Raw genomic sequence first — 12,620 nt, 5'->3', positions numbered from 1 at the left:
GGAATGCTCTCTCTATTCTTTACCCTGGCACCCTGTTCCCCCCAACAGCTTGCTGCAGGGCAGGCAACTGCAGAGAGGAGCTAGCTTTTAAGATAACTACAGGGACTACGCATGACAATTTGTTGGGTCTTGTCATCTTCTCAGTTGTCTGCATAGTAAGAGCAAGCAGGCAGTCTGACGAGTAAAAAGATGACAGTGCACTGGTGTTCATCTTTCTGCAGCTCCTACTGTTTTCCATAGGTTCTAATAGTAAAATGCAAAAGAAATGGAAAATCTTAGCTCAGATCTATAACATTTTCTTTTCCTGTGTGTTTAGAGTTCAGTATATTAAAATCCATTCAGGAGGGGGCCACTAAAGAGCTGACAAGCTGGTGACAGGGAGCAGTGTGGTGGCATTAGGAAACCACATGCTGAAGGAATAACAACACACTGACCCAGGGACGAGGGAACATTTTTTTGTGCAGCATCCATCATCTTCTAGGCTGCATGGACAGAAGGGACTGCCCTGCCTGCAGGAGACCTGTTTGGGCTTAAAATGTTTGCTTTGACTGGAAACACCGTAGGGCAGAAACTTCTCTGTGACACTGCTCAGTGCAGGACCCTAAGTTTACAGCCATCTGAAAAAAACACTTAAAGATGCCCAGTGGTGGCCCTTACTGAACTCTCAGGACAATGGAAATAGCAGGTATTGACAGGAAGTAGAAATGTTGAGGACTTGCGACACATCTCAGTATCTGTTAATTCTATAGGGATGGGAAATCACAGGCTGCTGCTTTAGGCAGCCACGTGAACCACTGTGCTTAAGGGGAAGAGTTACTGAAGAAGAAGAACGATGGCTTCATGGAGGTTTTCCAGGGGAAGAAGTGGCTTTCAAGCCCACCAAAGTCTACATGAAAACACAGTAATGTGGAAGCACTGAGCTGAGTGATCCAAGCCTGTTCCTTTCTGTTCCTACCAAAATACAGGGAAACATGTTAAACTGTTGTGCAATGAAATATCAAAGGGGGAAAAGAAAAGGAATGCTGTGAAGCATTTCTTTTGGAGCTTCAAAAGATTGTGTTGAGATTTGCAGTGCGCAACTGGCTCCATCCAAATTTAGGCAGGAGATCCCTATCAAAGACAGAAGTATAAAATGGTTCAAAAAAAAGAAGATAGGTAGCAAATTCTTTTGCATGAGTTGTGGAACGTCCTAAACCCTAATACCACTCTGGAAGTGGCCAGAACTCTTGTACAAATAATATATATCTCTATAAAAAAATAATAAAATAAAATTAGTTTAAAATAAGTTTCTAAATTGAAAAATACAAACTTTTTTTTCAAATAAGAATTTACTGGAGGATTATTTAGTAAAATAGGTGTTTTTGCAAAGAATTATGTTGTGGTTAAGGTACTTTTTCAGATGAAGAATGGTGTTGATGAATAATTTCTTGACTTCTGATGACTTTTTACCTCTCAGTTGGTATTCAAAAGGTATTTATTTGAATAAGAAATGCTGTCTACATTACAGTAGAATTACAGTGATATTGACTCTGCTTCTATTCTAAAGAGTGGTGTACCCAAGTTTGGGACAATAAGGAGCCTCCAGGTAGCATCATGCTGGATTGATTTAATTCAGATAGAGATGCTGCTTTTCTAAATTCAACTGCATTTTTCTTCTTCCTGCTACTCTAATCCACAGAATTTTACTTTTTCACCCAGATGAAAAGGACTGATCTGTGTACGCTCCCACATTTAAATGTAATTTCATTGTAGATTAGCTGACCCAAAAACACAAGTATATCAAAACAGGAAGTCTTTGGTTATATAAATGCAAGTATATCAAAAAGGGAAAACATTTGATTTAAATTTGTCTTATTAATGGGACTGCCGCTTGGCTACCACAGATCGAAGTCTTTGAGGAACCTGAAATGCTTTCATGTCATTTCTGCATATGAATTTTGCTGGTGATACGCTTAAAATAGCCTCCAGTAGTATCTGCAGCATTAAATTGTCATAAAATAAAGGAGAAGTTGGTATGAAAAAAAATAATTTCCTTACCTTTCAAAGGTCTGCTTTGCTGGTTCTTTATTTTCTCTGTGTTTTGTTTTTTTTTCTCCTGTTTCCCTCCCATCTGAAATTAACAGTAGCTGTAATGAATCTGTGGTTCAGCTGCATGACAGCAAGCAGAGTGATCCACTGCCTTTTTAGTGCTTTGCTGAGATAACCTGGAGAAGTGGCTGACTCTGTTCTCCGACCACATTTAGAAATTGGACCTTTGGCCTCCGCTCTATTTTGCTCTGGTTATTATCTTTCAAGATGCATTTAATTGCAATGGAAAAATATGAATGCATTGAGCACAGGAAAACCAGTCTAACACAAAGGCTCTCTCACATTACAGTGCTCTCAGGCCTCAGTAATTCTTCTAATTCCAGATGAATTACTCTAGGTCTGCCCACTGTAACAAAAATACACGTGATGATGAGGCTCTTCTCAAGAAGTTGGTGGCAGGTTGCATAAAAGAAATTAATGCTTTTCCTGATGAAGTTTTATCTGGAGAAAATAGACATGCCACTGAAGCTGATATGCCAGTGTAATGAAAGATAAACTTCATACAGAAGAGGAGATGAGGTTGGGATTTCTAACCTCTTCTTTCTTTCCCTTAGCTCCCCAAAGTTTCATTTCCTGCTGCTGTTCACTCTTGGCCACTAAGCTCAATAATGCTTTTAGAAATGATTCTGCACTTTTCTGTTTGATTAAATACAGAGAATAAGTTTTGGTATTTGTCAAACAGTGACCCTTGAATTTAAATAGCTTTCTATGGACACTGCAAAATGACATCCTGAAGTTGTTTTTATTATTGTTGTTGTTGTTGTTATTATTGTTGTTATTATTTTTATTATTTAATTAGATGCTTGCCTTGATGACTAAATAGAGTTTTATGTGCATAGGAAATTTTATTCTGTGCTCTAATACCATCATGGGGCTACAAATCCCAACCTGTACTGCAGGGAGCTAACAGATTCATTTTATTCTTCTCTGATTGCATGACTGCGTTACACTCAAGTTGTGTAGGTCAGCCACTGATGCCATCCTATGGGGGAGTATGTGGCAAGAAGCTGCTACATTGTAGTTAAAAACTATAATAATTTGGAAAGAGTGCTAAATAAGTGGGTTTGGTTTGGCTCTACAAAACTGAAATGTGAGATTTTATTTCACAGGTATCCAAACAGAGATAATCCAGAAATTGTTCCCTTTGTGAACCAAGACCAAGGTTTGAAATCTTTGTTCCTGAAGGAAAATAAAATAACAAACTGGAATTTCTCTGAAGGCAGAAGATCTGACTTCTGCTTCAGCCTGATAAACAGCAACTTCATTTTGCTGGAGGATTATGGAGATCAATGAGTCTCCAGTCCCTTCTGCTTAAAAAAAATAATAATTAAATAAAATATTTAATTGCAGATGCCATCTAGTTATTTGGCAACATCTGGTAACACAAAAATCCTGATTTAAGTTTCCACCATAAATTTTATCTCTGCCTTTTCCCATTTCAGAGCACAATATCCACATTATGTATATTAGCTCTCACTTACATATTTGCAAATTTTCTTTTGCTTTTGTTCCCTTTTTTCTTTCCTCATAATAAGAGCCTTCAAAAGGCTGCTGTGCAGAATGAAGCACAGCCCTCTGCAGTCTGCAGCTGCTGCTTACATACCAAAAATGCAAAAATTGTTAGAAAACTTAGTATTTATATGTGCCAAAGTCTCAGGTTCACAGTGATAAGCATAGGACTAGCAGCATCTGGTGGTGTTTTTCCCGTGTAGTCAGTGTAGTGGAATGGTCAACAGAGGAGTATGTGTAACGAGTGCCACTGAATGTACCACATGAAGCAGGTGATTAATCAGTGTCCTTGATTGTTTTTAGGTCAGAGCTGGAGCTACTGCTGCTGTATGCAGCGGAGGAGTCTGTTTCTGTTCATGTGTTCTTGGCTAAAAGACAGCTGACAACTTTGTAGGCAGAGAATGGTTCACAGTGGTGTGAGGGGAAGGATGGTGCCTGCCTCGGGATGGAGATGCACACGGAAAGCATCACCACCATGTGGGAACAGGATACTCAGAAAATGGCCCAGTCAGCATTATCTTACCACTTTCAGATTTTCTCTCAGAAAATTCATATAATTGGAATCAGATGAATCTTGAACTTAAGATTTCCCCAGCCTTAAATGCTGTTTTGTTCTCTTTTTATAGTAGGTAACACAATTACATATAATTAAATATTTAAAAGAGGTGTATAGGAAAAATAAATACCATTTCTGTTTATCCTGCTCCTTATTTCATATTTTTCCTTCATGAGGATCCCTTGTATTTCTTTTAAAGAGGAATATGAAATACAGAAAAGATGTTGTCCAAGAATTCAAGTCTGAAAAATTGTAGTAGTTGTTTGCTGTTTACTTACAATTATTTTTCCTGAAATTTATAATTTTTTAGACTCGGAAATGTATTTATAGAATGCTGGTACAGAAATCCATTATTCATCCTACTCTTCATGAATGGGTTAGCTGTGAGAAGAAATACTATTCACATCAGTGTTGGCATAAAATATGTGCATATACAACAGTGTAATGGCTTTAAATGCTTTCCTAGTATAATTCAACTGGTTCTTGGTGGAGTCATCGAGGATAAATTTCCACTAATATCTACAGACCAGGGCTTCAGCAAATAAAAACCCAGCAAATGTGCAGTGATAGAAAACAGAAATAGAATAGCCTTAGAGAAATAGTTTTACCATCTATGTGCTGATGACCCCTATTCTTTATAACAACTCTCTTTACAGTAACTCCTTTGAAATAGTTCACAAAACCATAAGGTGAAGTCAAGTATTTTTGCCTGTTACCATCCGTACCTCCTGGTTTCACTTAATGACCAGCATAGCTCATGAGTTCAAAATACCCTTATGAACAACTAAGAGATTTAATTTTCCTCTGCTTTTGTTTTTATGGCAATAGTCATCAGATAGTCCAAAACCTTTTTAGCCTCTGCTGTGCTGACAGGCAGGATGCCGCGGGGGATATACTGCTGGAAAGCTCAGTTCTCCGTGTCCTGGCAGGCTGCAAGGCAGGGGTGGCTGCTGAATAGTAATATGCTGCCCCTGTACAAATGCCTCCCCAGCCATCCTGTGCTGAATAAACTGCATTCAGGTTTGCCACCACCCTGAAATGTTATTATCTCAACTCAAGATGTCAACATAATGGTGTGGAAACTGAGAATGGGAGATGGAGATCTGCCACCAGTTACAAAAAGCCTTTTCTTTTTTGCTTTTGTCTAGCCCCCATAATTGACTGACCATAAGCTCTTTAACTTTTTCTGATAATGCAGAGCTGGAATTCTTGTTATTTATTTTGAGGTCCAAAGTGGAAGTCTTGAGCGTTGCTATTGGAAAGCTAAAAAATATGCGCTTCTCATAGAAAGCAGGAGGGAGTGAGGGGCATAAGTTTTTAGCTGCCTTTTTGTTCTGAAATTCTGTTCTTCCTCCTCCCTGAGCATCATCCGCTTTTTCAGTCTATAGCTACCTACTCTCTGTAGGTGCAAATCTGTACAACATCAGCAGTGTTCAACATGCGCTGTACACCAGCAAGATTTTAATCTTAGATCTTTGGTTTGATTTTTGGATGGTCCTGCATGTAGCCAGGAGTTAGACTCAATGGTCCTTGTAGGTCCCTTCAAAGTCAGGGTATTCTATGATTCTATGATTTTTAGGCTAAAAGCAAGGCTGAAGCAGTGTGGAAGATCCATGGACAGGTGGTTGATGCTGTGAACCTCAGAAGACGTATATGCTAAAGATTCCTCTTGAGCTGCTAGACCACCCTGGTTGTCTCTTAGCAAGACATGACTTTTTTTTCCTCATATGAAAATTATGAATTGGAGGTAGTTCAAAAGTAGTATTACTGCTAATGGGAGGGCTGAAATGATTGATTTGCAAGAAAAAATTAAAGAAAGCTCTATTAGCTATATCCAGCTTTACTAAGTAATGGAAAAGCTGATCAATAATTAAAAGATGTCATCACCAAAATTAGAGTATTTAGAACTGCACAAGGAAAAATAACTCAGAGAGTATGAGTGACGAAACATTATTTAAAAAAAAAAAAAAAGTAAAAATAAATATGGTGAATATCATTAAAACTTGTTAGACTGAGGAGTAGTTGAATAAAGGAAATGATTACATGCCTAGCTGTTGCAACTTACGTTTGCAGTATGGATTTGAATTCCATAGATTTGTAAATGAAAGGGGCAAAAATGCTTAAAAAAATGTATTTTGCTGCATGGATCAATCATGTTGAAGGTAGACGGTTGGGATGATTCCATCTGGCTCTTCAATCTCTCTTGCCTCATGTGCTTTAACCAAGACTCACTGTGATCTTACCAGTGAGAAGTAATATCTTTATGTTACCCTGAACTGTGATATTATCAGGTCTCCTCTAAGGATATTATATATAACACTTCATCACAGATATTATTGACAGTAAGCAGTTTTACCACTTTCATATATTCTCACTGAGTTGTTTTACAGCAACGCAGCCAAATCAAGAGAATTCTTCCTGACCAGCTGAGCAGCTGATAAGTCTTTTTACAAGCACTTATGTGAATTCAGTGTCATAGGATGTTAAAAGGGTGAGGTATGACAAAAGCAGGTGTCAAAACATACCCCTCTGCTCCTGTCATCACCTCAAAGGTTATTTACCTATATGTAAAACTGCTCATCTCTTTAAACCATACTTTTTCTTAATTCTTCTGTGTGGAAAGTCCATCTGATCCTTTTCATAATTTATTTCCCCACTTCTGATCGTCTGCTCTTGCCTCCTATTTCCCTCCCTTACTGCCTGCACACCATGATCCTTTCAGACTGAGTCATTATCCTTTCAAATGCTCCCCGAAAGCACTTTTTTCTCACTCATGCTCTCTATTTCTTAGCCAAGTGGTGCCTTTAGGAAGATCAGAGTAAGTGCACTGGCACAAAATGAAGCTAGTAAGCACTCTGTGAGTTGTGGTGCCTTTAGGATAAGCATACAAGTTGTATTGTTTATTAACAATGAGGTTACTTGTATCCTTTATGCCCTGGCCATATAGATAGACCTAAACCTCCAGTGAGAGACAAAAGAGCATTCTTAACCATTTTCAGAGCCTGAACATTAAAACAAACCCAGTCCTGCATTAATATGTGTATGTATTTTGAAAACACTTTTTTTTATCCTGCCAATCACTCAGAGTCCACAGATAATACTGCTCCAACATCTACACGAATCCTCCTGCTACCATGTCTACAAATGCAAATAGGAAGCATTCCCTTCCCAGGCCTGCAGTGTCTAATTCAGATTGATTATGCATGAAAAGGAATGTGTCCCAAATGCAATAGTTCCTTGTGCACTGCATCTTGTGAGCAAGCAGCCGGTGTGACTTGCTTCAGTAACTTTTATGTGTAAACAGTCTTTAAAAACATAATCTACATTGTCAAAGACTAATCTAGATGATGTACTGACATTGCTTATCTTGATATGCTGACTGGGTTTTGAATTCTCTTTGGATTGCCTGGCCCCAGATGGCCTTTTTGTGTGTTGTTTACTTTTCACTTAGCTGTCACATATTTATTCCCATTAGATGTACAAAGTCAATGGGTTGAGCCTGGTTTTACAGCATAGCTGGCTAATATGGCATAGGGAAAACTCTGAGTGAAGCCAAGCAGAGAGTCAAAAAAAAAGCAAAGTGATTCTTCATGTCTAACACAGAGACCAACAAAGCAGGAAACTGGTAAACGTTCTGGTACAACATATAGAGAGATTTGTGTTTTTTTGTTGTTGTTGTTGTTGTTGTTGTTTTTGTTTGTTTGTTTGTTTGTTTGTTTTTAGAGAAACGTGTCTAAACTGGAAAGTGAAAATTCACTGAAATAGAAGAGGATTTATTTAGATCACATTTCTGTTTTTAAAAGCTTTTTTCTGAATACATTTTAAAATATTGTACACGTTCCATATATTTAAATTAAGAAAAAAAAATCTAGATTTGTTTCAAATGTAATGGATGGTAAAATATTACTTCATAAGCCTATAGAGATAATGAGTTGTTTTGGATTTATCTTAATCAAGCAGAATGACTTACATGCTCTTGCTGTACAAAAATCTTTGAAGATATATAAAATCCTTCATGTTGGCTCTAGCTGAGAGAAACACTCTCTCTCTAAAAAAAAAAAAAAAGAAAAAAACTAGTTGGTGTGATCTTATCCACAGTCATTCACAGAGTCCAAAAGACAAATGGGTGCTCCTGCCATCTGTGGGAACGTGAAGCATGACTGACGTGTGCACCGTCTTGAACTGCGCTCTTCAGTCTGGATATCCACACATACCCTCCCACACTTCTCCCAGTGTAAATACCTGTCTTCCCACTGAATGGTTGCTTTAATGGTTCATAGAAAAAGCTCGGTGGAAGATTAGGGGTGAAATTTAACACTGATGGAGGGAGCTTGATGTTTCCTCTCGTTCCCTGAGCAGGGAAAGTAAATGTTTCTTGCATGGGACTGTTTCAGTGATGCCATGTCATTCACAGATCACCTTTCTTCCATTTCTGCTGAGCTGCTCAACCAAAGCAGCACGTTGTAACAGTCATGGTGCGTGTTTGGTTTTGACAGCTCTTGGGCACCCAAACTTCATTTTCTTCAAAGAACAGATTGTGCTGAGACTGCCACCTTTTTGAGGTGCACTGACCTCCTTTTGGACCGAACAGTCCATCATCTAAGCTCTTGTTCTGTTTACTGCAGGTGAAATATGGGAACTATGCCTTTGTATGGGATGCAGCGGTACTGGAATATGTGGCCATCAATGATGGAGATTGCTCTTTTTACACGGTCGGGAACACTGTTGCAGACAGAGGATATGGAATTGCACTGCAGCATGGCAGCCCTTATCGAGATGTTTTCTCACAGAGGTAAGTGCTCGGTGAAAGGAAAAACAGGTCCTAAGAGAAGGTCTCTCTCAGCTCTGGACCCTTCTTTGAAATTAATTTTCTGCTAAGGGAAAACATCTTGTTCTTACAATCCATTTCATGATTTCTTGCACAGGCATTCATTTTCTCAAAGATACAGGGTTGTTCAGTTTTGTAGAAGCTGCTTTAAAAATACTTCTTGTTGCTTTTATTTGGTTTGCTTTTGTTTCTCTTGACGAACAGGAGATAGGAGATAGGCTGAACTTCATTAACAGAAAAATGAGAAAAGAGTTGGTGCATTTGTTTTAGATGGACATTATTCAACCTTTCCTGTTATAGAAGAGTTCTCTTAAAGAGAAAAGGGTAAACTTGACTGCTGATGGAAAAACTGAAGGGATGAACAAGTATATTTGATGTTTCAGTGAAAAGACCTGTATTAGAACCCAAAAGCATTGATGCTGATCCCAAAACTAATGAATCACTTGGTCTACAAAAATGAGATCTCTGGATGTACCTCTGGTACTAAGTTCCTACTAGAAACTGAAGTACTAAATTAATTTTATGTATTGCACCTTTGCAACATTCATGCTTCATTCCACTATTGTTTCCTAAATCAAGATGTGTGTGAAATATATATATAAAAAAATACACGTACATCTGTGGTCTGACTGTTAGGAGAAGATGTGGGTTAATCTCATGATTCTTTTTCATTCTGAACCTATTCTTTCAACCCAGTTTCTAATTTATTTTTTTTTTGCATTAGGATTTTTAGGTTTGCATTAGATTCATGTAGCAAAAATTTTACAGTTGCTGTGATGAAATTTTTTAGTGTGGCTGAACCATTGTGTCATACTAATATGCTTCACTCAGGGTCTTGCCTCTGCTTTCAGGCCATAGAATGAGATAGAGAAGAACGTAATTAATGAGTAACAGTATGCAGATTCAGAGAAATCAGTGTCTGAATATCTGCTCAAACATACTAAATGAATAAGGAAGGCTTACATTCTTTGAAAATGTTGTATTTTTGGAATGATTCAGCTGAAGTTTTTGCTGACATAGGATCAACAACAAATTTAATTTAAATGAAACATATATTTGCTTTATGTATTACAATTAGCATTATAGGCCATTATTTACTAAATGCTTTAATATTCTGGACATGACCAGGCGGTGTCCATTAAAAGTCTCTGGTCGGGTTCTCCATGCAAAACAAAGGAGCAAAATTTCTTTCTGTAATCTTTCCTAGACATGCTTCCATCTGCTAGAGGTCTCAGGTGTTAGTCAAGGTGTTGTCTTCTTCAGAGCATTACCCATTTAAGCTTGAGTACAAATATTTGAAGACAGGGGAATTTCATAGACTGTGTCATTATTACTAAATATGAAGTACCTGCCAAGTGGCATGGCATGGCGAACAGCTGTGCTTTCCTTGTCTGCCCCACTATCGCTCTGCAAGTCAAGATGGTTGTATCCAAACCACCCCTTAGGAATGGTTTCTGACATCATTTATAGAGTTATTGTAGTTCTCAGTACATCGGGGAGATGGTCACAGCTGGCTCTGGTAAGAGATTATCTTCTGCATCACAGTACTCCACACGTGGAGAGGCTGATCTTCTGATGCCTTTTGCAACTTCTGGATCATTGGTCTGTGCAGGCCTGACATTTCCAAGAACAATTTTATTTCATAACAAAATTTCAGTGTATTATATTTTGAAGGTGTGGGAAAGCAGAAAGAAGCATAAGAATTTGCACATATATAACTCTTTTTTATCTGAGGACCTTCAAAGCACTATTTAAATATTACCATCTCTCAGTGGAAAGTAAATGCCATTTCCATTTAATACTAAGAAAATATATAACATAAAGGGACTTAAATGAATTTCCAAGGTCGGATGTTTTTCCCTGGTGAAATCAGAGATCGTAGGCACTCAGACTTCCTCATTTTCAGTTTCCTGCCATAGTTATCAGAGTTCAGCCGGATGAAGAAAGGGATTATTTGTGAGATCTTTGACCACAAGAGGGTCTGGATAGATATGCAAAACTTAGCACTGCTGAGAAAATAACTTGTTGCATTATCAAAACTGATGGCTGAACAGAGAAACTGGAATTTGCTTTGAGTTATGCTACCTAATGGAGAATTAAGAGATGTATATTCTGCAAATGTCTGTGCTGCCCTTATATTTTTATTTCTGTATTATGAGATCTTACTATATTGCACTTGTAATTATGTCCATAAATACAAATTTACACTTTGAATCTGCAAAGCACAGTATAAGAAACAAACACATGGAAGAGGAATCATGCTTACAAGGTAGCTTACAAGGTGTTTTTTTCCAAAAACTCTTCATTACCGTTCCTTATGATTACTTCCATGTGGTTTTCACAAATCATCCTTACTTTTTTTCCTAATGAAAAGGCTGAACCTTCAGCTGCTGCAGCCTGCATACTAAATAGAGAGGAAAGTAGATTTCACTGGGTGGGATTAGCAAATGTTCACATGAATATTTCACATTCTTTAATGCAGTAGGGAACTGGATTGAAATATATTGGCATTTCTTGATCTTTCCCAAAATAAATATATTTATGTGAAAATACAGGGCTTCTCTTTTATGAAATTTCATATAAACCCATAAGCTGCATAGCGTGAAATCCCTAGGGTGCATCTGTAAAAGGTCTGGCAAGATTACAGGAGATTTTGGTCTCGGTGCAGGAAGCATGGGCATGAGTTTAAGGCTTTTCATTACTTTTTCTGAACATTCAGGCCATTCCCAAAGAAACAGTAAAAGAGATAGAGAGGTGACTCACCCCTCGTTCCCCAGGCTACAGGGCATGAGTTGCAGTCATGATAACACTGTGGTGAGGTTTAGACATTTGGGATTTACAAACAAACGCTATGTTTGGGATGTCTGCTATGCTGTTCTATAGGGGATTAACACATGCAAGGCACACAGGCTGCAGTGCCTGGAGCACGGTGCGTAGACAGTGCTGACACTCAGTACACTTGTGTTCATAATTTTACAGGTGTAAAGAAATACCTCCAACCTTCAGGGAGAGGAGTGAGCACTGCCATGTATTTGAACTGATGCAGCTGAAACTTAGAATTTTGATTATAAATGCAATCTTGGGAACAGTGAAATACTGGTGAAGGGTGTGGCAAAATTCACATAACTTAGCTACTATGCACTTTTACTGTTAAAAAATTAATTCCAGCCACACTGGAGAATCTGAAACCCTGTTCAGGGTTATTCTCTCCATCCTGAAGGAAATCTAACATTTTGGAGATGAACAAAGTTTTTGACAAGAAGAGTCATGTAATTTAAAGAGCAATATCAATGTACCTTAAAAAAAGCTCTTTCTATGGGTACAGTTTATCATAAGGGAAGGGTAGCCAACTGAAAGCACTGCAAAGAAACTGATCTTTGAGACTTTTCTTTTTCATATGCAGAAAATCTCTTCTAGGCAAAAATAAATAAATAAATAAATAAATAAATAAATAAAAGACATGAGCAACAGCAAGAGGTCGGACTGCAGAATGAGGTTGGCATTTTGCTGTAATGGGTATGGGGAAGTGGCCAGCAGGGGTCCCAGGCAGCTGCTGTGACCACTCTCTGCCTATTGCTGCCTCTGAAAGCAGGTCCTTCAAGTCCATCCAAAAATAATGTGTGTCAGTAGCACTAATAA

At 38.1% G+C, this 12,620-nt stretch overlaps 1 protein-coding gene and 1 long non-coding RNA gene across 3 annotated transcripts in view; one reads left to right on the top strand and one right to left on the bottom strand.

Moving 5' to 3' along the window:
* LOC126913298 (uncharacterized) overlaps window positions 1–2,378 on the bottom strand; it is a 60,949-nt gene extending 58,571 nt beyond the window's left edge. For both annotated transcript variants that reach the window (XR_007708240.1, XR_007708239.1), the window contains exon 1: window positions 2,038–2,378. This is a non-coding gene — a long non-coding RNA (uncharacterized LOC126913298). The remainder of the gene's footprint in view (window positions 1–2,037) is intronic.
* Window positions 1–12,620, top strand: part of GRID2 (glutamate ionotropic receptor delta type subunit 2) — a 728,283-nt gene that overhangs the window by 646,208 nt on the left and 69,455 nt on the right. The window contains exon 14 of the mRNA XM_035541219.2: window positions 8,779–8,945. Coding sequence (XP_035397112.2) covers window positions 8,779–8,945 — 167 coding nt within the window. The remainder of the gene's footprint in view (window positions 1–8,778; window positions 8,946–12,620) is intronic.

This window comes from Cygnus atratus, chromosome 4 (genome assembly GCF_013377495.2).
Source record: "Cygnus atratus isolate AKBS03 ecotype Queensland, Australia chromosome 4, CAtr_DNAZoo_HiC_assembly, whole genome shotgun sequence".
Lineage (NCBI taxonomy): Eukaryota > Metazoa > Chordata > Aves > Anseriformes > Anatidae > Cygnus > Cygnus atratus.
This window is presented reverse-complemented; position numbering and strand designations above follow the sequence as displayed.